Genomic DNA, 25,627 nt, shown 5'->3' with positions numbered 1-25,627 from the left:
TTTTCCACACCCCAAACATAAAATGGAAGCCCTCTCTATCTCCTCTACTTTGGCATAAAGGACAGTACAGTATTTATCAGAAGTGTGTATAATTCAGTCCAGTCAGTGTCCAACCACTGTTGCAACCTCATCCAAGGCCTTCACCGGGTCAGTGCAAGGCTGACAACCAGTGACAGATAAACCGTGCGGGCTTCATTCTGCAGCTGGTTCTGGCTGACAGCCCCTGAAAAGGATTACTATTGGATCATATGGAGCAACAAAGACATACTTCGCAAGGGGGTGGGCGGCCCTGTTTGACTAGGGAAAGAGGAACGAGAGGGACAAATAACAATAAAGTGTAATTGGGAAAGAGGAGAAGAGGACATGGTGGTTGGTAGGGAGGGGCAGGAATGAAAGAAGAGTGCATCCGAGAGGGAAAAAGGAAGAAAAATGAATAGGAAACCCTGAGAAAGTGACACTTTTGAAAGACTGAGAGGCACTTCGGAGGGATGGTGCAGTGCTGTGAATGCTCAGCTTGGTGGCCCTTGGGAGGAATGATCCGCTGGGATGGAGAGGAGCGGTTGGGGGTATTTTCCTCCAACCTGCCCGACAAGACAGACAGCAAACACACACACTGATGCCTCTGAGGTATTACCACACACAGCAAGCGCAGACACCGCAGCGCTCGGAAAGTGTCATTAATGTCATGACTGTGCTTCATTTCCTGTCAGATCAAAGGTGACGAGGGAACCGCATCCTCAAGGCCAAACACAGATTCAAAGACAGAGAACAGGAGCATACAATATGAACGTTTTATATACACACACACACGTGCCTCTGCGTCCCTGTGTGTTTCACGCTGTGCTGCTTTGTAGATTGTGCTGACGCAGCCAAACGGCCATCACACGGGAGCATCAGCAGTGTAATGATCTAACTCCTGCAGACGAAAGTTGCCCACAGCTCTTTTACAAATCCTCCTCCCCTGGTACCATAGGATGCTGTAACCATTATTATTAACAGTCTAAAATACTCCACAGCAAAGATTTAAATGCACAATCGTGACCAGATCAATTTCTGGATATGCTTTGCATTAATGCAGCCCATTATCAAAAGCATGTGGTTTTATATTAATTTCTAACATCCCAGACAGTCTTTGGTTTCCATTCAATTCAGTATGCTATTAAGATGTAACTCGTTATTGTCCTGATTATGCCGTGTGGTATAATGCAGTTGCCAGAAGGAACCATTCTGCCAAGTCTCCTTAGTGGTGCGTTAAGGACACTCCAAGATTCAATATTTGAGAGTTGGCTGCTGACTAGCATTGTATTTGTGAACCCTGTTGTCGGAAATTAAAACCCTGGAAGCTTCCTGGAAACTAGCAAATACTTTAATGCCAAAACTGTTAATAGTAATCACGGTAAGCAGTTCTTCCTTAATTGGATTAAACCAACAAACAAACTAGCATTGTTTAAAGGCAAAACACACTGCAAACATTTCCATCTTATCAATATTATGTCCATTATTGAGTTCTAAAAGACTTCATTTAAGGAACAACTACAAATCAATCACCTCCTTTAAGATTGTGATAGACTGAACTGTCTTTTGAATTATGTTACAGCAATTTGCCTCATACTGTCTTCTTTTTAAAATACTTTTATTTGTAGACAAATAGTCAAATATGTTTGTACCGGAATTTGGTTAAAAATATATTTCTGGCACAGTCACATATTTTTCACTTGAATTAAAAAACATGATATTTAAGACATAATAATATGAAAAGTGAAAATGAAAGAATTGTACCAGAAAAAAAATCTTTTCATAGAGAGGAACTTGGATTAGACACTCTGAAATATTGCAGTCCCTCTGTTGCATTCCACATACACCAGTCTATGAACCTACATCATAACCATCGTCTGCTTTTCAGTCTTTTCACAAACTGCATTCAGGAGTCCAAACACAGGAAATGAACTCATTTCACAAACACCGTCTACTATTCCATCAAATTATTTTCTATTTCTATTGTTCAAATAAAGTTCTTCTTTTCCAGGCAGCTCTGCTCTAAGCACACACATCTCCGCAGCCACAAAAAAGCAATATTCTCGGTTGATATATATATTTTTTTCCATTCCCTTCGGTTTGTATCTAAGAGTAATTCTTCAAACACATACAGGGAGGTGCATTTGTCGTGAGCCCAGTCACGGCCTCTCGATGTTCTGTAATGACTGTATGGATTCAAAACAAATAAAAAGCGCTGAGGTCATTTGTTAAGGACTGTGACTTACAATGTGTGTCCTTGGTTTTTACTTGCAAATGTGGAATTGAGTTGTGTGTGATTTCTGAAGTAGGTGAGAATGAGAAATAGATGTTCTCTATATGTGAAGACTGAGAGAGGCAGAGAGCTTGTCAATGAGTTTCATTGACAGCTGGTTCAAAGGTGAACATCCAGAGAGAAGAAACATGGGGGGGGGGGGCATAATATGCCATATAAGATCTTGATTTATGACTGTGGCAAATGTGAAAATAATAACACATCATTGTTTTGCTATAATATTGGCTGTGTATGAGTGTCAGCAAGCTCCTCAGATTGGCTGCATTTGTTAACATTTTTTAAAAGTTTAAGCCTTCACAGTTAGGACTTTAAAAGGTGGAATCCACCCAAAAATACTAACACACATTTATACCAACTACTTGAATCAGCCCAAGAACATCTTTATAGGTTCCCCATTTGTATATAAATGTTTTCCAACTACATTTAGCTTATAACAATTTGCTATAATATTTGTATCAAGACACATGAAGTGGAAGTATGTGTATCTGGTGTCTCCATTCCAATGGGATTTCTAAATGTTGGACTATGTGAGGCAACAGCATGCAAACAAAGAGAACATTCAAACTCCATTCAAAACAGCCGAGAACTCAATGTGCTTCCATGTTGCTGTGCCAGGGCTGGGGGATTAGCATTTGGTTCCATGGTCTGTTAAATATGATATTGTGCAGAATAACTGGAAGGATATGATGCAGTCCCACCCACTCGCCAGACAGAAAGTTGGTATTGGACAAGTTCCATGTTCGATGACAATGCTATGCCCTTGACATTTAATTAATCGGCACATGGCAACCACAGTTTGGCAGAGGTTGTATTTGGTGTTATGGACACATCATGTTTATGGCTGCACAAAAACTATGTTTAAGGTATGGATAGATTAAAGTTTGAGAACAATTACTCCGATTCTCGACTGGGCATGTCTGTCCTGCGTTCCGGCTGTATTCCGGTTTTGTTCCGTCCTCCAACAACTTAAAGCTAAAAGGGAAAGGGAAAATGACAACGGGCGATAACGCGAGTCACACTCGTCTGGCTATCGACAGATTACAGAGGAGACAATTACGGGATTGTACATTATTCAAAACCCACCTCGAATTGGCCCTCAGGTATGTCATATGTCTATTTCATTCATAAAATAACTTTACAATGTGCGATGTAGTTGTACGTCAGTAGCAGACATTACAATATGTCGCCCTTCCATTTAGCGCAGACATTTTCCTTTTACTCCGCATTTGTGTTTACTTACTAAATTATTTTCCCTATAACGTTACTTGTGTAAAGCGTCAATAGGTTTCATGAAATGCGCTATATGAATCCAAGTTATTATTACCGTTGGTTGCTACAACAATCTCTTAATGCTTTGGCTCGGCTTTGGTTTATCTCGCGAGACATAGCTAAGTTACCGTATGCAACACTTGAAATGCAACGATGCATCTGCAACTTATTCTTTTAGTGTAAATGAATGGTTTTCTGTCTGAGCTAAATATTCATCGCAGCTGTATGACCTCCCCATAATGCTAACTCGGTAATGTACAGTGGGCAATACAGCACCGTAAAGAAAAGACTTTTACGACAGCAAGTGTTACCACGCTTTTGTCCAAAGCAGCCGCTAGAATCAACGCTAACTGAAAGTTACATATAGCCACTTTAAAAATAGCAAAGCTCTGTTTTAGTATTGTTTAGTATAGCACTCAAAATTTTTAGTTTTGACTAGTTTTAGAAACGCACACCCATTTATGCATATTAATTGAATACTGGTCAAACTCTTGTATACCATGCAACAGTTGTCTGACGTGTTTATGTAGTTTGTATTTGATTTATTGTTGTAAAAATGCTGCCCTCTTGGCAAGGTCTATTTAGAAAATGGAGAAAAAAATTGAAAGTTGGATGTTGGAACCTTTACTTCACCTTGCTACATAAAGACTACACAACTTCCTGTGCTGGCATTGAACTTTGGAATCACACACTGCAGAATCATGCAGTAAATCAAAGTAATTTAGGGTTTCTGGGATGCTTTGCTTTCATGCTTTTTGGCATCTAAAGTAACTACGGTATGCTCTTTGGTCTGATGGCAAACACTATGGTTCAATTTCCAGCCTCAAACTGAATGAGACCTCCAGGTTATGGTCTGGTTTCTGCCAAAAGTACCTGCGGGTAAATTCAGACAGCATAACAAGGTTTAAGTATGGACATGCTACTCAACGCAACTTATTTCAGCCGAGATACAGAGATGTTCGGTCCATACAACCGCGACCTGAGCCTGTGTCAAGGTTGCTGATGTAATGTTACGCTTCAGTGGGCTGACTCCATCCAACAGGACACGGGGTCAAAGAGGCGAGCAATGAGGAAAAAAGGAAGTAGATCGGAAGAGGAAGCAAAGGGGTGGTGATGATCGGGGGCTTGGTTTTATCGAGGGGCTCTCAACAGGTCAGTGCAAAGAAAAGGAAGGCAATTCCAGTTTGTGAAGAGTTCTGGAAACAACCCCGACTCAGTAATGGATGGAAGGATAAATATAGACTGGCCAACACAGAAGCTCTACAGTAACAAAACCCAATTTGTTAACACTAACAGTATGTCAGTAAGTGCTATTATACAGCATGAGCCTACTTGAGAATCATTTTAACAAGAACAGAATGAGAGACGCTTCTGAATAATGTGATTGAATGATTGCTGTATATAAGACCAAGTGGACCCTAACCTGCAGGACATTAACCTTTATTTCATGTGCTCACTAGCAGCCATAATAGCAGAGTGTAATCACAAACATGTGAAGCTCTGCTTCAAGGGCACCAAATTAAGGAGAGGCAGATGAGTCTAATTTAGATGTTTATGATGTGTAATTGCTAAAATACGTCTCTGTTAGACAACAAAAGAGGAGTGAAAGGTGGAGAGGAATAATTAAGCTTCAAAAATAGCACAAGCAGACTGGGAGTATGCATAGGGTGACAGCAATACCTCGCTCTACCAATAAACAAATATGAATAGAGAGAAAGATAAAGAGCGCAACACTTCAGATTTAAAGCAAGAAATGTGAAAACCCAAGTGGACATTGGATCATGAGAAAACATCCGCAGTATACAACACTACAGATTGTAGACATCCAGTATTTTCCACATGCTCCACAAGCAGTGACTAAAAATCTTTTAGTCTCTTTATACAATTTCAAAATCTTGTTTTTTTTCTGATGCCCTGCATTAATATTGCACAATCACACTCCTCTCTATCACAGATGCAATACAGAACTGCCATGTTTAACTCCGAGCAACCTGACAATCAGAGACGTGCCATTTCCTATTTTTAACACACCCCTCAACTGCAGCGGTAAACTGCAACATAAAAAAAAAAATGTCAGAGCGCCCCTTAGATTTCAGCGTTAAAAGGTTGGAGCGGTTAAAAGTTTTGAAGAGACAAAAGTAAAGTGGTGGTTGTTCTCAGAAAAGTGCAGAAATACCAGCACCCAGACATGCTTTGTTCAGCTGTGGATTGTTGTTTGTTGATGTGGAAACCCGTGTATCCATCACCAAGAAAACTCTGCCCTCTATAGTGTGTCTTGTGGAATAATGATCAGTTTGTGTAGGCGCTGAAATGAATGCAAAGACTATTATCGACATCATTATCGGATAAAGAAATATATAGGCATTTATCCTGCTACGATCCAACATATACATCTATATATTCTGCCACCATTGTGTTGCCTCCATTTGCACAGACTCAAAGCAGAACGGTAAGCGAGAATCAGCAGCTGTTAGGGAGTCACGTTGCAGGAAGATATCCAGACAGATGAGCGGTCTGGTGTGAAAATAGGTTAGCCTGGTCTGAAAACTTTGGAAGATGACACCACCTGAGCCACTCTGTTGCATTATGGGCCTACAGTACAGTCATAATATCCAGTGCGTTCCAGGAGTCTTTTGCCGACTGTCCATTAACCTGCCTCATTATTATATTATCTCTAAACGAGGCTGCAATTATCGACAATTAGTGATTATTCTGTCAATTATTTTCTATCAATGTATGGTTTTATCTATAAAATATCAGCCAATCTAATTTTCCCAGAGGTAGAATCCTTAAATTCCTATTTGGATCCAATCAACAGTGCAACACCCAAAGATGTTCAGTTTACTATCATATTTGACAAAGAAAAGCAGCTAATCATCACATTTAAGAAGCCGAAAGAGAGAATGGTTGAGAAAAAAAAAAAAGCTCATTTACCAAAATATTTTTCTGTCAACAACTAATCAATTAACAGACTAATGGTTTCAACTCTTCATGCCATTCTATTAGTATTATTATTTCTTACATTTCCCAGAAGCCTCCCAGCAACCCCCAGTGGACATGTTAACTAGTAATCAGCTGTGGGGCCCCATCTTGCACCCAGCGCAATTGACTTTGTACACCAATGCGTATCATTCCTATTTTGCACCCGGCACACAGCAGACTGTTCCCTCCACAGACTCATGTCGGTAAATTCAAGGCGGGAAAGCTTTGCTTCAGAACTTGAACCTCCTATGGCGCCATTTTGATGCTACCAAACAATCACCCGACGTTAGCATTCCATTGACTGCCATTCATTTTGGCGTCACTTTGACAGTGAATAACTTTACATCTGAAGCGTTCAAAGACTTTTTTTGTCCATTGTTTATTTCTAAAGAAACACGACAATGTATAAAAGGCTCCATTACCTTGTATCTCACGCCATGGCTCCGTAGCAGACGTTTTTGTAAAAATAGGCTAACGATTGTGTCATTACCACGCGACTTACTGTCACATAGTAGAGGAATTAAGTAGTACAGGAGAAGCTCGCAGGCAGTTTCGACTTACATTAGCTGTTTAAGTTTAATTACTAATGTTAACTAGCATTTTAGTTAGCAATAATTAGACTGTGCCCATGTTATCTCCTTACATATACCTACGCTCTCCGTCTCTGCAAGATTGGGAATGATTGAGATTTCTCTTGGCACAGCTACCAGAAGACTTCCAACTTTCAGACAGGTTGCTCACGTCACATTTACGTCATCTCTCTCAGGTGGAGGCTGCGCAGTAACGCTCAGCGCTCACCGGAAAAGTGCTTCTAATATCCTTCACTGGTCTCCGTCCACAGCAACGGGATCTGTTGATCCATTATATACTGTCTATGGGTAAATTAGGGAATGAACTTGTGCTCCCGGAGGCAATATTTCTTTTTCACACTATGGCCACGCCAAGACCCACCCTTCAAAAGCATTCACACACTACTATTGGCCAGGCGTCCATGCTTACATGTACAGGTCCTATCCCCTGACCAATCCCCTAACCCCTAATCTTAACCACTCGAGGTCAAATGCCTAATAACCCCAACCAATCGAGCTGCTTCGTTAGGGCAGTTCTTGGCGTGGCCATAGTGGGATTCATAATTTTGCCTCCCGGGGGCAGTTCAGCAAAAAGAGGAGGCGTGTTCCGGCGCAAACATTCCCTAGTGCTATTTTGCAGTTTCAGAAAACAATATTCCACCACTGACCAGGAAAAACCTAGTCTAAAGTCAGTGGTGCGTTATTTAGATTCTATTTTAAAGGCGAATGCTTGGCCGTAATGTAGAGTGTGCACACCGCGCACACACTTTGCATCTCTCATCTCACGGACCCAGCAGTTCCCATTTTTGCAAACCATACATAAATACAAGGAAAAATATGACCTTGTTTTACACAACATTTCCATGAATCATGGATGTGTTGATGACATGAATGAGGAAATATTAGAGGACTTAAGGAGATGTGATGTTGAACTGCATGTGCCGATGCCACTTAACCTAAATGCCCCAGCAGCAGCACGGGAGAGGAGAGACAGAAGAGTTGCATTGTCTATAGTTAGGTAATCCCAGTCTAATGTTAGACTACATTGCAAAAATATCACCATGCATTCATAACCTTGTGATTCAGTGAGAGTGAGCCCAAAACATCGGAAAGAATGTTTTTGTGACATTTCTTTGACATTTTGTCAAAAAGAAAAATCAATAGCAAACGTCGGTCTCCTCGGCTGTGAACCGCTCCTGGCATGCGCCCATGGATGCATTTAGAGTGTACGCCTAGCAAATCCGCCATTAAAATAGCAATCTGCCATGGAACAAGCACGTCTGCTTTTAAAAGGAATGCGAGATAACGCTCTGATTGGTTTATTGCACGTTACGCCCAAACCGCACCTAAACCCATTTTAGATTTGCGTCGGGCGAGATCCGTCTACAAAGCTACTTGTGTTTGGCGTTTGATACTTGCGTTTCAGATCGTTACAGTTTTTCTCGATTGCTAAGACACATTTTTTGAAAGCTGCTCTCCTTTTCTCTAAACTGAACACAAAACCCAATTTTCAAGCTACATTCACAAAACCTCAGACTCAAAACCAAACTTTCACCTCAAAACAGTTCAATCTGTGCTCAAAACTGAACTATGTTGTCAAATCGTGCCCCGAGTCAATCAAAATTAAAAACACTACTGAACAGTCACTAAACACTACGTAGAAAAATAGAAAACACAATGCTCAGGACATGAAGCTGGAGAAATAAATGTGTATGGTTCACTGTAGGCTAAATGCATGTTGCAAAAAAAAAAATATATATAAAAAAAATAATAACTGTGCATTTAGCACTTGTACAAAAAGACAAAACAGAAATCTTGTGCATTTACACGTAGCACTTGTAAAAACAAACAGAAATCTTATGCGTTTGCCACTTGGGTACAGTAAGCCCATGTAAAAATAAAGTACAAAAATATACAAATGAGTGCATTACTCAGCCACAGCATCATGTCTCCGTACTGGGTCAGGCCACAGGACTTCATCCACATCACAGGCCACATTTTGTCTGGCCAGGCAATGGGGGGAAAAAAATCCTGGCATGCCGTATCCAGGCTTGGCATGCCTCCACACCTATGTCACCACAGGCAAGTCCCATGGCTTGCAGGAGATTTACCCTGGTGTAAGGTTGGCGTTCATATACCTTCCACCGCCATGAGGAGAAGAATTCCTCAATGGGATTTAGGAAAGGGGGAGTACGGTGGAAGGCAAAGATTGATACAACCTTGGTTCATATTGAACCACTCTCTAACCTGGAGGGCTCTGTGAAAACTCACATTGTCCCAAACAATAACATAGATGGGATGCTCATCCTGCTGCCCTAACAGAGCATCTCGCATGTGATTGAGGAAAATGAGGAGCTGGTGAGTGTTGTAGGGCCCCAGGTTGGCATGATGCTGGACAACCCCATGATTGCTGAAGGCAGCACATAATGTGACATTGCCACCACGCTGCCCAGGAACACCAACAATGGCCCGATGGCCAATCACATTACGGCCTCTCCTTCTACTCTTGGTGAGATTAAACCCAGCTTCATCCATGTAGATGTATTCATGGGGTCTTTCCATTGCATCCAGTTGAAAAACCCTCTGTAGAAATAGATAGTTTTGTAAGTGATACGGAAAAAGTGATTTAGGCCACTACAGTAAATCACTACTTCGAGTAATCAACATTGAATGTGTCTGGATATATGACAACCTGTACATACTGGAATCTTTGCTCTTTGACTCTGTCTGAGTTGCAATCAAAGGACACTCTGTATAGCTGTTTCATGCGCAGTCTGTTGTGCTTGAGGACACGATCAACAGTAGAGAGGCTGACACTGTTGATACCCTCAAAATTTACATGGTCCTCAATGATCTTCTGCTGAATTTCACTCAGTTTAATGGCATTGTTCTCACAGACCATATCAACAATTAGGGTCTCTTGGTGTGGGGAGAACATACCTGTCCTCCCACCCCCATGTGGCAGTTTTTCAATTCTACAAAAAGAGAACATGGAGTTACAAAAAAATATACATGGAATACTAGGCCTACAAACAGTTAGACCAACCCTCCATTACAATACTACAGTACATTGGTACAGTGATGTACTGAAACATATATTTACTTACAGTATACTGTGGTACAGTATATAGTATGTCATACAGTAATTGCTGTCAACATTCACATACTGTACTATAATATCAAAAAAAGGTAATTACCTGTTCTCTTCTCTTAATCTTCGGATTATGGTGGACACAGTGAATCTACTGATGTTTGGTTGTACCCTTTGTCCAGCCTCCCTCATGCTCATATCATGGACAAGAACATGGTCAATCCCAGTAGCTCTGATTTCATCAGATATTACTGTTCTTTGTCTTCGCTGACCACCTCGACCACTTCGACCTCCTCTCACACGAACTCTTCCTCTCAGAATTCTATCCATTTTAGGGCCTCACAAACCAGTCTTCTCTGAACTGGCTTATATGTTCCCTCACATCATTAGCCACAAGTGTGATCAATTTTGAGTTGTTGTGTTCAAGTGGTGACACCTGTGCTTTAATTGTGTTTGACTTTTGTCACCTGTGCTCACCATTATGCAGCACGGGTGCATCACAATGAAAATGTGTTGGCAAGTTGTGTCTAAACAGGTGAAAAGTGCTTATGGTTTTGCGAAAAGGGTGATTGATTCAATCAGTGGGTTCAGGCAACTGAGTATTTGGTTCAGACAATAGGGTTTAGTGTTTTAGCAATTGAGAAAAACTGTAAAATAGGGCCCGTGATGTGTTACAGTATGTGTAGATAAAGAGAGCAACAGTAGAAACAATGGCACTGTACTATGAAAGCAAGTAATGTCAAGATGTCAAAATGACATAATTTGAACAGCAATGAAACTTGTCAGCTGTTAATATTCTGAAACTTTAGTGTAGATACGTTATTTTACATACTGCTTTCTACTGATCCTGCTATGTGCATTTAGTTGTTGCTAAATTAACTGCATTTATTTAGTATTTTTATTCAAAGCACTTTACAGTTTGCCTCACACACCATACACACTCACATACCGATGGCTGCGAGTTACCATGCATAGCACTGCAATGAGTGGACGACCCGTCATACATACCTGCAGAGCCACAGCTTCCCAGAGTGGTATAATACTGATACGCTTATGTAGGCTTCTTCTCAATAGGGAATTTTGGAAGGGTTGAAAACTGGTATATGCGAAATGCAAAATATGACTCAATCACATGGAGATGTACATTAAAGGCATGTGGAATTCTTGTGCAGGTAGTGTAATCTTACCACCCAAGCTTAGTCAAAACGTCTTTTGGCTGCAAATGCAAAATGCTAATTTATTACTGCTGGTATGTTATTATTGTGGTGGCACACAGTATTTTGAAGTGTTTTTTTTTTTCAAGGATAGGTGGTCACACAGTGATATTAAGAGAAAAAAATAGATTCAAATGCATGTGGACTTGATGTACTCTTTAACACTCTGAGGTTTTTGATTTGCATGTTAGAATATTGAATGTACTGCCAGAGGAGAAGTCTGTGTCTCAGCTCCTTTAATGATTCATTTCTTGATGTCTGCTGTGACCCACTGACGATGCAGACATGACTAATAGGTGACTATAGATAACCACTGCAGTTTACTAGTCTGTTTCAGTGGATCTTTCCTTTTATGAAAAGCCTTTACATAATAATGTGAGAATAAATTCTGACCAAATACCTTAAACTCCGCCAGTGTTACTACGACTTCCTCCATTTGACTCAGTGGCCATGAGGCAGGGAGTCCGTTGTACTGATCAGGCCTCATCCTCCACTCTGAGCAGACTGGGTTACACCCTCTCTTTATTGTCTTTCAGATACACTTTTCATCTTTTATTATGATCCGCTTCTGGTTTTGATCAAGTGTGTCTCTGTTGGCCCCTTTTGCCTTTAAGGCAAATGCTTTATCTTGTCTGTCACTGTCCCTTCCTCCCTTCGTCCCTCTGTCTCGGTACTTTCCTTTCATCATCCCTCATCCCCTGTAACATTGATTTAACCTCACTTTGTAAGACTGGCCTTCAGTCCCCTCAGACCCCTCAGCCTTCTGACTGGCAACCTTGGAAATGAGACACCTCACTCTGAGATGGGAACAGGACAGCCTCTAGTGGCACACCGGCAGCACTTCAAGTGATGCTTTTTTCTCTCAAACCTCAAATGCAGCTGAGAAATACTGACTGATGTTAACATTCCCATAATACAATGCTAAATTTCATATGCAAGCGAGCTGTTTCCATTCATTTCAAAGTGTATGTTCAACATGTAAGGACAAAGGAACTATAAGAAGTCTATTTTTGGTTCCCCGGAGCTCAATGTGCTTGACAGATTAGCTTTGATTTACTGTAATATGCTATAACTTAGAGGAGTACACTGTGTCAAATCCATTGAAACAGACTTCCATATCAATTTTGAGAAAAAGTTTGAGAAAAAAACATCAATACACATAAGGGTCACATCTAAAGCTCGAAAACCAAACATGCAGAAGTAAACCCCCGGAGCAAACAACTTTGTAAAGTCATAAAGAAGCCGACTTGACACCCTTGGGAGGATTTTTAACAAACACCACAATGAGGCATGACCAAATTGCATCACACTGTATAAAACAGTTAACTCCCATGTTAAGATGAGTTTGATGTTCCACCATTCACTTTGATGTAAACCACATACTTGTTGTTTACCAGCAGGGATGCTTGAGTTATTTGCCTCTCTGCTATTTCCTCCCTAGTCTTAGAAATACCGCATCCAGTCATAAATAATGACTAAATCAGCGCTCCGGTTTTCTGACCCATAAAAGTGAAAAGCAGCACCGCTCTTAAGGCCTGTGCACATGTATGTGTGCATTTGTGTACAGCTATGTGCATGTGTCAGAGAGACGGATAAGGGGAAAGAGCTGAGCTTAAAACCCAGAAGGGTAGCATTTTGATGACCGTCTCCCCGTTCTCCCGCTCCTCGTCTGTTGTCTGCCTCTCCCTACAGTGGAAATGCCTCCTGAAGAGGCAGGATGTGAATTCATTTTACGCAGAGATGAAGTTAGTAATGCCCACCATCTGTTATCGTCAGTGAGCTGCCAGAACAGCAGCGGCAACACAAAGAGGAATGCAGCACCAGTTAGAGAGTTGCAGACGTCAACAGTGAGACACATGATGCCACCGTGGTATTGATGGATGGCCTTTTTCCGGGAGTTATCTAAAGCCTTTGCTCCTTTTACTGAGCATTTGTTTCTCTATTTTTGCAAAACATAAGTTCTAAGAGGCATGAAATACGTCTACTGATAGGAAAGAGTGCAAACATGTTGTTATTGTTGTTTTGGTAGCCTTCAGGGAAGACAAATTTGATCCAAACTGCCATTATTTTGCAAATCCCTTCATTGAGAGGTACGGGATTATCTCATGATGCTAACCCTCCCTCTGCGGATATATAGTCATTGCTAGACGGAGATTTAAAGAGGAAGCCTTATTTTTAATTATGGAGTCCATTTTCTGCACTTTGTGACATTCTGTTTTATGTATGTAATGGTCTTAAAAAGCATTACAAAACTATTTCTGTACTTTGCTATACATTATGGATATATGCCTGCACACACCTTTATATATAGAACAACTTTGACACAAACACATTCAAATCAACTCCAGTCTCTGTTGTCTCTCATGTGTTCTCCTTTTGCCTGCTGTGATTGGGCTTCATATGAGGATGCCGAGTTAGCTACGTACAGTTTCCCCCCGCCCTTAATGTGTACCTGATTTGGTTGGCAAGAGCTTCCTGAGGATAAATAAACCATAATGTCGTTTTACACCCCGCTAGCTGCATAATTCATCACAGGGAAAATGGTGCACATGCAAGCTCGTCATGTTTCATCAACATTTAGTGTTCAAGGATTTGTTGATGAAGGAGAAATGACCTAGATGGAGAAACAGAGCTGGGGGTCAAAGAGGCTCGTCGCTGAAGATTTAGACTATGACAGTAATAAGGTGAAATGCGGTTATTGTTGACTGGGGACAAGAGGAAACAATTGCATTTGCTGTTTTCTGATTGGACAAGAATAACAGTTATTCCCTTGATCCTCAATCAACCCTCTATTTGTTTTCTTTGTAAGGAGATACTGCAGGAATCTGAAAGCATTTACCGCACACACACAAATCACACACACACACACACACACACACACACACACACACACACACACACACACACACACACACACACACACACACACACACACACACACACACACACACACACACACACAACCTGAATCAAGTGCGTAGACTGATTACTCTATCCCTCAAGTACCAATATTGATCACTCACTTACCATTTTCTAATCAACACGTATACGGCAACACCTGGCAAACACTGTTTCTGTAATCAGATAGTATTAGACAAGCAGTAGTTCATTGTTCTAAACTGATTAAGACTTTGCTAGGAAGAAAAGTCAGACAGCAGCTACCTTTATAGGCATGCAGTCACAGTCTTGCTTGGATTAAGCTGCCTACATGAACGGTTTACTTTATTAAGTTGAAAATGTTCTGTATGCTCTCTCTCTGGCAATACCAGGTATAAAACATTTACTTTAAGGGAGCAAAAAAAAAAGCAAAGGCGCTATTTCAGATAGAAAACAACATATGATTGTGTCTTCTGTTTAGGACGTTACCTCCGAACTAAACTGATCACAAGACGAAATGCATCAGAATCTGGGTGGCCACAGCCAAGTTAGCAGCTCTGTGAGGCTGTGCTTTGGCACAGCGGTGCTTTTAGCTAAATGCTAATGTCAGCAAGCTCAAATGCTCACAATGACAATGCTAACATGCTGAGGTTTAGCAAGTTTAATGTTTGTCATGTTCACTTATATTGGTTGTGTTAGCATGCTAATCAGCACTTAACACAAAGTACAGCTGAGGCTGATGGGAATGTTATTAGTTTTGCAGGTATTTGGTTATAAACCAAAATATTGGACAAATTACACATTTTGACCTGCTGATGGTGCTAGATGAAATGTTAGGGGATCTCTAAAGGGATTACAAGTGAGCAGGACATGAATGTCTGTAGCACATGTCATGACAATCCACAGTTGTCAAGACTAAAAAACTAAAATGTTAACTTCATGGAGCTAGAAGAAAAGTGAAATGTCACAGTGCACTCATAGCAAACTGAAGCGATTAGATCTGATGGAAAACAATGAATGTGCCTGTGAAGCAAAGTGCTTAAAGTTAATGAAAAACAAAGTGGGTTGCTGGACAAGGAAGAAAAAGTAAATACAGCACCTTATTATTTAACTGAAATAGCTCACAGAATATCACTTAGTCTCTAAATAAATTTACAGAATTGACTCTACAGTAGGGTTGTAAATTGGCAAGAAAATACAAACTAATATTAGTATAATTTAGTAATGGTGATGCCAATTAAAACAGACTAATCCAATTAAATAATACACATTTGTACTGTACTAGTTCTGGATACATACTACTGTGCAGGGTGCTGCAAAAAGACAATCATCTCTCATATATCAAAATAATAGGCCTGGCTACTTATGATAGCACTGTAAGAATAGAGCCATCACTATGCTATCTTTTGAGAGCAATTTAGAAAAACATTAAAATGATAAGAATAGGAAAATATAAGAAATCATGAAGTTGTTATCTGCCCATTGCGGGGAAAAATGATTCCCATGGCTTATTCAAAGGCCTATTATACCCCAAAAATAACCTCTATATCAGCTGAAAGTGAATAAGGATATAAAAGCATATTCTACTACATACTGTATATTTACTTCTTCTCTTTTCTTCATCATTATTATTTTGTGTTATAATAAACCCAACTCTGACATTGGCCAGCTTATTAAAAGGGGCATATTCAGGGCCCGGCTGTCTCATAATCCATACAGAGAAAAATATCTTCTTTTCGTCAGTGTGTGCATTTGTGCGAGTGTGTGTGTTTGACAGAGAGATAAAGCAAAAAGGAGAAAGGGTATGTATGCATTAATGTGGAGCGGTGGATGCATTTTTCATTTTTTTCATTTTCCTTCTTAATACAAAGTGCAGGCGCAAAGCCATTAGACCGCAGAAAAAGTGAGATGAGTTGAGAAAGTGTAAAAAAGTAGAACTGTGGGAAAGCGCAACTCAAACCACACACACACACACACAAACACACACACACACACACACACACACACACACACACACACACACACACACACACACACACACACACACACACACACACACACACACACATCACACAAAAACACACTCACCTCCTTGTGTGTAAGAGCTCTGAATCTTAGTATTTCTAGCCAGATATCTCCCGAGTCCCATTACGATTGTGCTGATCGTACCAGATCGACAAAGACAGACAGAACAGAGATGTTTACTCGTGTAATGGGGTCTGTGGAGAAAAACTAAATCACACCACAGGGACAAGGCTTTTATGGTAGAAGTAAAGATCCATTTCTGCTTTTGTCTGTCTTTTTTTGCTGGTATAAATGTCATTGGAGAGGATATCTAGTTAATGAAGCTGAAATGTGAGACTTCCATGTACTTTTTGCTTTAGAAATTAAGCAGCTGGGGAAAGCAGAGGCTCAAGTGGGGACCTAAAGGCTTTACATAACATCACTATCTAGATAGATAGAGCTGTACTGGACCAAATGAGGGTGTGAGGCTTCACAATATTATACATGTAAGTCCTCACATTCACACTGAACTGTGAAAGTCAGCTGATAAAATGTCAGTGGATCACAAATGAACCCAAGTACCCAGAGTGGATGCAGATAACATGGGATTGAAGACTGAAAGCTTTGGGGGAAATCACATGTTTGATAAGATTGTAATGAGTTGTTTCAGCAGCCAGAATCATCAACGGAGAGGATTTCAGACTAAGATCACTATCAAATGTGTTGACAGAGAAGGATTTAGCAGGCAATGAAGAATGAGTCAAGCTCATTCCAAACAAAGGCAATAATGAGTTGTTTTAAATGCTTAGTCTTTTTGACGGACACTAATTCCTCTGTTTGGAGGCCCATATGTAGAACAAACACTGATCAGTAACCAATTATATTGTTGGACTTTGTTGAATCAATCTTATATGATAATAGGGCTGAAAGATTTGGGGAAAAAATCTAATTGTGATTTTCCTTCCAGATATTGCGATTACGATTTGATTCAGCTACATATTGCACCTTCTACGATCTCCTACATCGCTTTAAATAGTCTTTTGGGCCAGCATGCATCAAGTGATGTTGCAATTCCACTTGTTAGCCGCTATGTTCAATTTTCTTCAAAGTCTGGCACACTTCCTGGGGGCCTGGATTGGCCCACTACCACAGCAGCTACAACAAGTCTGTGGTAGGATGAAGGCAAGCGTGGTGTATTTGACGGAGTTGACAGATCAGTGTGATGCTTCCATTCACATGATGGCTAGTCTCGCATTGCCAGACCTTCAGGATGGGAGAAAAACGTGATCTGGTTTATTGACATTTCTTTAAACCAATCACAATCGTCATGGGCAGCGTTAAGGGCCGGCCACAATAACTGTGCCTCTGCAAAATAGCCTCGGGGAAGGAACATGTTTTGGTGGAACAAAACAAGTTTTTGTTTTTGATGTGTAGTTCAAAGTGGTTTTAGTCGTGCAACAGAAAACTCAGATTGGACAGATAGTCTAGCTAGCTGTCTGGATTTACCCTGCAGAGATCTGAGGATCAGTTAATCATAGTCCTCATAAATCCACCGGAGTTTAGAATGCCAACACAAAGGAAGCGGAAGGTGATGGACATCCGGCCAAAATGTACGGAGCCCCGGAGGTGACATGGAGGAAAAAAAAAAAAAAACGAAGAAAAAAAAAAAAAATACATGTACTGGTGGCACACACTAACTCGAGATCTCGACTTTCAAAGTCGAGATCTCGAGTTTGCGAGGATCTGGAGCTCACTGCCCGCTTCCTGGGAGCCAAAACCGACACCACGCAGCTGGAGCCCCAGGCCGTAGGCTACTGCTGGGACGAAACATGACCGGGGGACCGCTGCAGCAACGAGGCGACGCTGTGTTCCTCCCCGGGGGAGGATACGCTGCCCCCGGCCGGAAATCTCCGCCTCCCGCTGACTTCTGGACTGGATCACTTTGTTCACTTTGAAAGTCGAGATCTCGACTTTGAAACTCGAGATCTCGACTTTGAAACTCGAGATCTCGAGTTAGTGTTTGTCCCCAGTACGTGTTTATTTTATTTTTCCTTCTTTTTTTTTTTTTCATAATTTTTTTTTTTTTAATTTTTTTTTTCTCCGTCGCAAACTCGAGATCTCGACTTTCAAAGTCGAGATCTCGACTTTAAAAGTCGAGATCTCGAGTTAGTGTTTGCCACCAGTACATGTTTTTTTTTTTTTTTTTTTCCTTCGTTTTTTTTTTTTTTTCCTCCATGTCACCTCCGGGGCTCCGTAAAAATGAGGAACATCAGACGGAATTTCCGGCGGCACCTGAAAAATCCCGGAAATTAAACGTCATCAATATAGACAAAATAATGGCCATCAAATGAAGTAGAATAGAATAGAATAGAATAAATCTTTATTGTCCACCCGGGTGGAAATTTTTCTTTGGCTTACCAGACATACAAAAAATAAAAATACAAACAACATGTCAGACATAGTAAATTGAATATAAAAAAAGAAGAAAAAAAGAAAATATATAAATATGCTTAAAATCATTAGGATAGCAGCTCATATTGATGTTATCACTTGGTTTGGTTGAGGATACTGATGGCATTTGGAATAAAGGATTTTTTAAAAACACTTTTTGCCAGAGGCACTCTGAAACGCCTCCCAGACTTCAGGAGCTCAAACTGGCTCGAAAGAGGGTGTGTACTATCTGCAGTGATCTTCCTAGCTTTCTTCCTCATTCTGTCAGTGTATATTTGGGTCAGATGTTTTTGGGGTTCTCCCACTATTTACTAACTAACTACTAACAAAAAGGCTATTGGTATTGGTACTGGTACCGTAATTTCATGATACCCAGCCCTAACCCACATTATATCTGATCCTGAATTAGCTAAATGTATGAAATGCAAATATGACTGTAATATTGGAGAGGAACTGCACAGCAGAACAAAAAGGTGGCAGGTGCTGACGGGATGACTGAAAAGAGAAGGGTTGGAAATAGAAAAAGTGGTGAGACCATGGGGCTAACAATTACAGTATATAACTGACACTTTTGTCCAGAGACACTAGCAATGAGTGGAATGAAGCCAACATCTCAAGCAAGCATTAATCAGTGAAACAATATGATAACAGAAAATGTGCTGCAGTAAGGCTTTTGTTGCGAAATGAGATATAAAAACGCTAATTTGGCATTCTAATGTTGCCTGTTACTACCCGTGACAGATAAGTGCTGTGTAAGGAGAACAGGGTGGATAAAGTTCTGAAGTAGCAGAGCAGGGCTGTGCCGTGGCCCTGTAGGGAGGCTGAGTCAGTGGATGAGCTCTTCATCCCAGTGGGCTTTAGTTCTCATCCACACAGCATGATGTAAATGTCACCTACACCAGACTATCATTAAAGCCACACAGCTGGATAGGTGCCAAAGCTTGGATTGACATTAAAAACGAGTACTAGGTGGGATAAGTGTGCTGTATAGATACAGTACATATTGTATATATTAAATGGGTAGAGCGTGGTAAAAGCATTTTAAAAACTGCACCAGGGAAACAATGGAACAGAGATTATATTATCACATCCTTGCCCTGCAATAATCACTGCACAGACCTGTATTCAAAACTTTTTATATCTGACAAAGCTCTTCTTCTAGCCCCCACCACGCTCTCAGGTCGACGAATAGGGACCATACATCACTGTTTGTATTGATTTCAGATCATGTTGGAGTTCTCTGCACCAACAAACACAAAGACAGGACCACCGGTCAATAAATCAACCTCATGTTATATTCATGTGCACCTCAACCAGTTTTACCTGCTTCACCGTACTGTACACGGCACTAGAGTTTGCAACACAATCTAGCATGCAATAGCTGATACACAAATATTTAGGAAGAGAGCACTTAAAACATGAAAGCACACAAATATATATAGAAATATAATGCTTATGTGGAGGTTATTAATGTAAGAATGTACTGAAAAAAAACAATGTCCTTATGATTATTATTACATCTGAGGTATTTACGCAGCAGTTTTCCCTGACAAATGATTAACATTTTATCTGCCCTAATTTTGCCTTTTATGCATTAATGAGTGAGCGTAACATTTGAAAAGACAAAGAGGTTAATCTCAAAATTAATTGTCCAACTTGTCTATAACGTTCTACATGCAAAGCACCAATCATTGGTCAGAATGTAGACAGGAGAACCAATCAAGTTCCATCCCTTTACTGTGTACACCCACTGCTCTGTGACTGAGGTTAAAGGGCAACTATTATATAGCATTTTCAGGATAATACTTGTATTTTGTGTTTGTATTAGAAAATGTTTAAATGTTTTAAGGTTAAAAAACACTTTTTTTATACTGCCCATGGCTGCACCTGTATTCACCCTCTGTATGAGACGCTCTGTAGGAGCCCGAAAAAGCCCAGTCTGCTCTGATTGGCCAGATTGTTTCCTGGAATCTGTGCTCTGCTCCACCGCAGCCTCCGCTGTTGTTTCACTAGTTGAAGCTGGAGCTACTGCAACAGAGTATATAGCAGGACTTTGTACAGTGAAAAATCACCAATAAAGGTTACACAACTACACAACCGGACATATCCCAGCAGTAAAGTGACCGAAAATTTGGGAGAAATGACCAGTATTGGCCGCCAAGATTACAGCTATCTTGCGTTAGCATGCAGCTACTTAATATTAAGCACTAGGCGAATGTTAGATTGTTAGGGAATGAAGCAGTACTTTCTACCATCAATAATCACAGATAAAAGCTTCTGACCCAAACACTACCCAATCAGACATGTTTCAGCAGTAAAGCGACCCAAAATTGGGGAGAATTTAACTAATTGGCAGCCAAGATGACAACGTTTACTTCCATTAGCATGTAGCTACTATAGTTAGCAGTAGACACTAATAGAATATAACCGCACTTTCCATCAAAAATCAAAGATGAAGGCTTTTAAACTAAATACTACATAACCGGAAATGTTTCACGAGCAATGTGACCCGGAATTGGGGAGAATTTAACAACACTGGCAGCCAAGATTACATATTTTACTGCTGTTAGCATGTAGCTACATTCGACAATGTTAAACAAAAAAAACAAAAAATTACTCCAGTCATGCCTACCTGGAGCAGATGACCAATCACAGAAGGCCGGCCTACAGTTGCGTAAGACTTAGCCAAAAGTAGAAAAAACTGTTGAAACCGGAGTGTTCAGAACAGTTGGAAATCTGAACGTTTTAGCTCACAGGGATTTCTCTAAAATACGTTTCCTTCATTGTTTGAAGTTTGGCCACGTTTAACATGAAAATCCGACATTATAACATTGTAGATATGACAGAAAATACGGAAAAGCATAATAGGTCCACTTTAAAGGAGCTGAAAAGATCACAAAATGTGGCTCAATCTTAGGTTTTGCAACCTCCTGAATGATGATGACTTACACCAGTTACTAGTTTTTACTTCATGTAAAGCTTATTTTTACCATGCAAGACAGCTGGCTTGCTAATTTTAATCACACAGCTCAGTTCACTGTATTTTTTGTACAGTATCACATAGTATTGTTTGAGTATAATGTCCATGGAGAATGCAGAGTTAATTTACCTTGAGAAAAGAGTAAACCAGTCCCTCTTCATCCTCCGCATAAAAAATATATAGTTCAATTAAGACATTTTTAATACACACACATACTGAATAGCAGCATGTTGGAGGTTTTATTTGTCTTTGAAATGGAGGCAAAATGATCAACATTTGAACTCACAATGGCCATATGTGTATGTTTCATCATTGACATTGCCATCACACTCAGCCCAGTGCCTAAACGTAACAATAAGCATTTTCAAGGGCAAGCTCTCAAACCAGTCCAACTTTGAAGTGAGTGTATGCCTGTTGTTAATATCCTCCTTATCTAGTTCCTCTGCCAAATTGTTTTCACTTGCCTGTCATATGTGCAAAAGCAGTAGGCAAACAACCTTTTGAAGTGGTTGGAGTGCTACCGCAAACAATACAATATCTCATAACTGGACCTCTACCAGTTTTTGTCATCTTTCTGGATTAGTCCTTTCAGTTTTGGTTTAAAAAATGTCAAGCACCTGATGTCACACAAACCGTGTCTCCCTCGATAGGCAACAGAATCCAACCAAAGCAGTCCACAGTGTTATTCCTTGCACCATGATGGGCAAATGGATTAAGGACCTGAGCTTTTCCAGATAAAACTTAGTAGAAGCTAATTTTAGGGGCAAGAAAACAGACCAGAAGAGTGGACAGGAGACGAATAGTAGCATCGATCTATCTGAAATCTACCTGATCTAGAAAATGTATCCATCCATCTATCCATCCATTTTTTATTACCTCTTTACAGCCAATCCCAGCTGACATTGGGCGAGAGGCAGGGAACACCTAGGATAAGTCACCAGGCAATTAATCAAAAATTATGATAGGATTGTGACATCCTATATTTCAATAACTTGGTGCTCACTATTTTGAGCAATAAAAGAGAGCTTACCTGTATAGCAGTTTTGCTACTAGGATGTGAAGACTTTGAACCTCAATATCTCAGTTTGCAAATCTGAATCTTATAATTCAAAGTCACACAAGGACAGTAAATACAACTAATAGTAATGATGGCAAACAAGGGGGATTTGAAAAATGAAAATGTATTCACAGGAACGACAACAGAGTGTTTAATAATCCTGGAGTAAACAGACGAATAAAAAACAGCCCCCTGGCTTTGCTGAATTAAGGTTTCAGCACCATGGAGAGCGACAACAGCGGGCAGAGCCAGAGTGAGTCACTGTTTAAGGACCACGGACAGCGCCGCGAGTCTGCACGTCCTCCGTGAATACTTGGATACGTTTCAGGCTCTGGCAGGTGCTTTAGACGGCCAAACACGGATTACAATACCGCCATTATAAAAAGAGCGAAGGTGACCCTGGTTAAATTTATGGAAATCCATTCACAAACAGATCATCTGGGGTAAACAAACATAATTTTACAGTGCAATTTCACAACAATAACGGTGGGGATTTCTGCTGAGAGTGAACACAAACTGAGCAGTTTGGAGAAAACAAAAACACTCAAGAGATAATGATCCTGATAAATACCGGGGATTTGGTAGGCTGAGTGTTACATTTAAACATTAGTTCCACTCATTTTGAGGTAGACTTAGGGATTAAAACCAGCATCGTGGCACATAATTAACATCTAACATGTAGTGGTAACATACGCACGTATTGTAATATGTATGAAGTGAACAGACAGCGTCACTGAGTGTATATTGCTTCTCGAGAGACGTAACTGACGCGTAATGTATTGACAGGCAAGCCAACCAATTGATGCAATGCCGCACAAGTTCGACAACTTTGCCTTTAAAAAAGCGCCGGGGGAGCTGTAATTAACAGCAAAAGGGCATTTACTAGACACTTTCTTTTATTGGCTTTTAAAATCAATGTATCGAGTACTGTGTAAAAACTATGTGAAAATGGCCCGAGCATGTAATAAGTAATGTCAGCGCAAGTTTCTTACATCCTCGTCCTCGCTGTGCTGACGATACTGAAGCAGGGGTCGCTGGCTCTCCACCGCCCTGTCCCCCTCGACACCTTGCCCGAGGAGATGGCCCGCTTCTGGAGGGTTAGGGAAGGATTTGTTGGTGTTGATCTTGCCGGTGAATCTCTGATACAGGGACGCCATTTCGACTCTTTGTCCAACAAAAAAAAGAATAACTTGGCGAGTCTCTGTACTCAATCAATATGCAAAGTCCAAGTTACAGGAGGTCAATGAAGAATGGCTGAGGTAATTCGATTAGACGATGCTCTAGTTCAGTTCAGGGGGGAAAAGAAATCACTCCAAGCTGTGTTTAGGATTCACTGCACGTACTTTCAGGCTCAATGGTCGGGTCTCACCGACGCTGCAGCGACGCGGTTTCCAGACTTTTCTAACTTGATGCGAAAACAAACGAGTGCGGGTTACAGGAGACTGAATAAAGCTCTCATGATCCGGACCCGAAAGACGGGGGAAGCAAGCATCAGCGATATCCCGTCTTCTCTCTTTCCCTCCCTCGAGGTAGAAAAGAAAGTGACCGCTGACAAACGTTCAGGGACTAATAGGTCTTTGCCTTACAAGTGAGCACAGAGACCTGCTGATGTAACCAACAGCTGCGAGCGAGACAACGCAACATTAACAGATCAGATATCAGAGGTTTGCGGTCGAAACTTATCATGACTTTGCAGATGGAAGTGGGCTCAAGTATCTCTATTAGTTTCTCATCTCTGCCTCCATTTGGGTCTACAGAGGTGTCGTGCAGAGAACAAGAGTGCCCCCATGTGGAGAAAAAAAACACAAGAAAAGTTGGACAGGCATGGCCCAATTGCCAGGGAGACAGGTTTTGATAGATCATAAAATAAGAAGATGAATGTGTCTGACATCACTCAGTGAGATTTTCACAGTTTCAACCTTCAATCTTGTTGTTTTTTTCCCTCCAAGTTTCATGTGACAAGTGAGACTCATTTGTTTTCCATTTGAACATAATTGGTTGGTTTTCCCCACTAATTGCACCAATACAGCAATTTACATGTGGGAATTAACATTTGTGACATTGTATAATACATACAGTTAGGCTTAGATAGGTCAAAATAAAGTGATGTGCATTTAAATGAATATGCTGGTATGAAGTGTTGCTGCATACATAAAATAAAATTAGCACACAGTTTCATTTTGAACCTGGAGCTATATAGTGCACAGCATGTGACTACAGCTGCAAATAATGATTTTTTACAAAATCAAATAATCTGGCTATTAATCTTTTAATTTAAAAATGTCAGAAAATAAAAAAGCCTATATAATTTCCAACAACCCAAGGGGACATCTTGAATGACCAAACATAAAAAGCAAGTTTTGAGTTCAGATATAGATAGCTAAGGAAATGATAATACGTTCTATATCCACAGGACAGAGAGAAAAAAAACCTGCTACAGTGTTGCTGGATGGTCTGATACATCATTCAGCTTGATTTGTAATCCCATTACAAGAAAAGTCATTTTATACACAACATAATCTGTAATCTGATTGGATTTTGTGCAGTCTCCATCACATACACATCCCTCTGTGTACCTTACAAGCTGAGCATTCTGGGAGTTAAGCCTCACAGTTAGAAACACAGAAGAACTCATCCACTCATCAGCACCCACATAGACAAGTCCCAGGGTCAGGTACAACTACTGTGGGAGAATCTTTAAGCCTCATGCAAACATCCTCCTTCTATACATTCACCGACCACCTACAGCAAAACAACACACATCTGTTCAGATTTGCATTTTAAATCAAGCTGACTTCCTACAAAGATTAAAACACACCCCTACC

General features: G+C 40.5%; 1 protein-coding gene across 4 annotated transcripts in view; it reads right to left on the bottom strand.

The window, feature by feature from the left end:
* Positions 1-25,627, bottom strand: part of dpp6a (dipeptidyl-peptidase 6a) — a 255,328-nt gene that overhangs the window by 152,835 nt on the left and 76,866 nt on the right. The window contains exon 1 of one of the 4 annotated variants that reach the window (XM_039789862.1): positions 23,795-24,491. The exons of the other annotated variants lie outside the window; for them this stretch is intronic. Within the exon in view, the coding sequence (XP_039645796.1) occupies positions 23,795-23,959 (165 nt within the window). The 5' untranslated portion in view covers positions 23,960-24,491. Of the gene's footprint in view, positions 1-23,794; positions 24,492-25,627 lie in introns of those variants that run through there. 4 annotated transcript variants of the gene reach the window in all.

The sequence above is a fragment of the Perca fluviatilis genome, chromosome 22 (genome assembly GCF_010015445.1).
Source record: "Perca fluviatilis chromosome 22, GENO_Pfluv_1.0, whole genome shotgun sequence".
In the NCBI taxonomy this organism is placed as follows: Eukaryota; Metazoa; Chordata; class Actinopteri; order Perciformes; family Percidae; genus Perca; species Perca fluviatilis.
The sequence above is the reverse complement of the archived record's forward strand: the minus strand, read 5'-3'. Positions and strand labels throughout refer to the sequence as shown.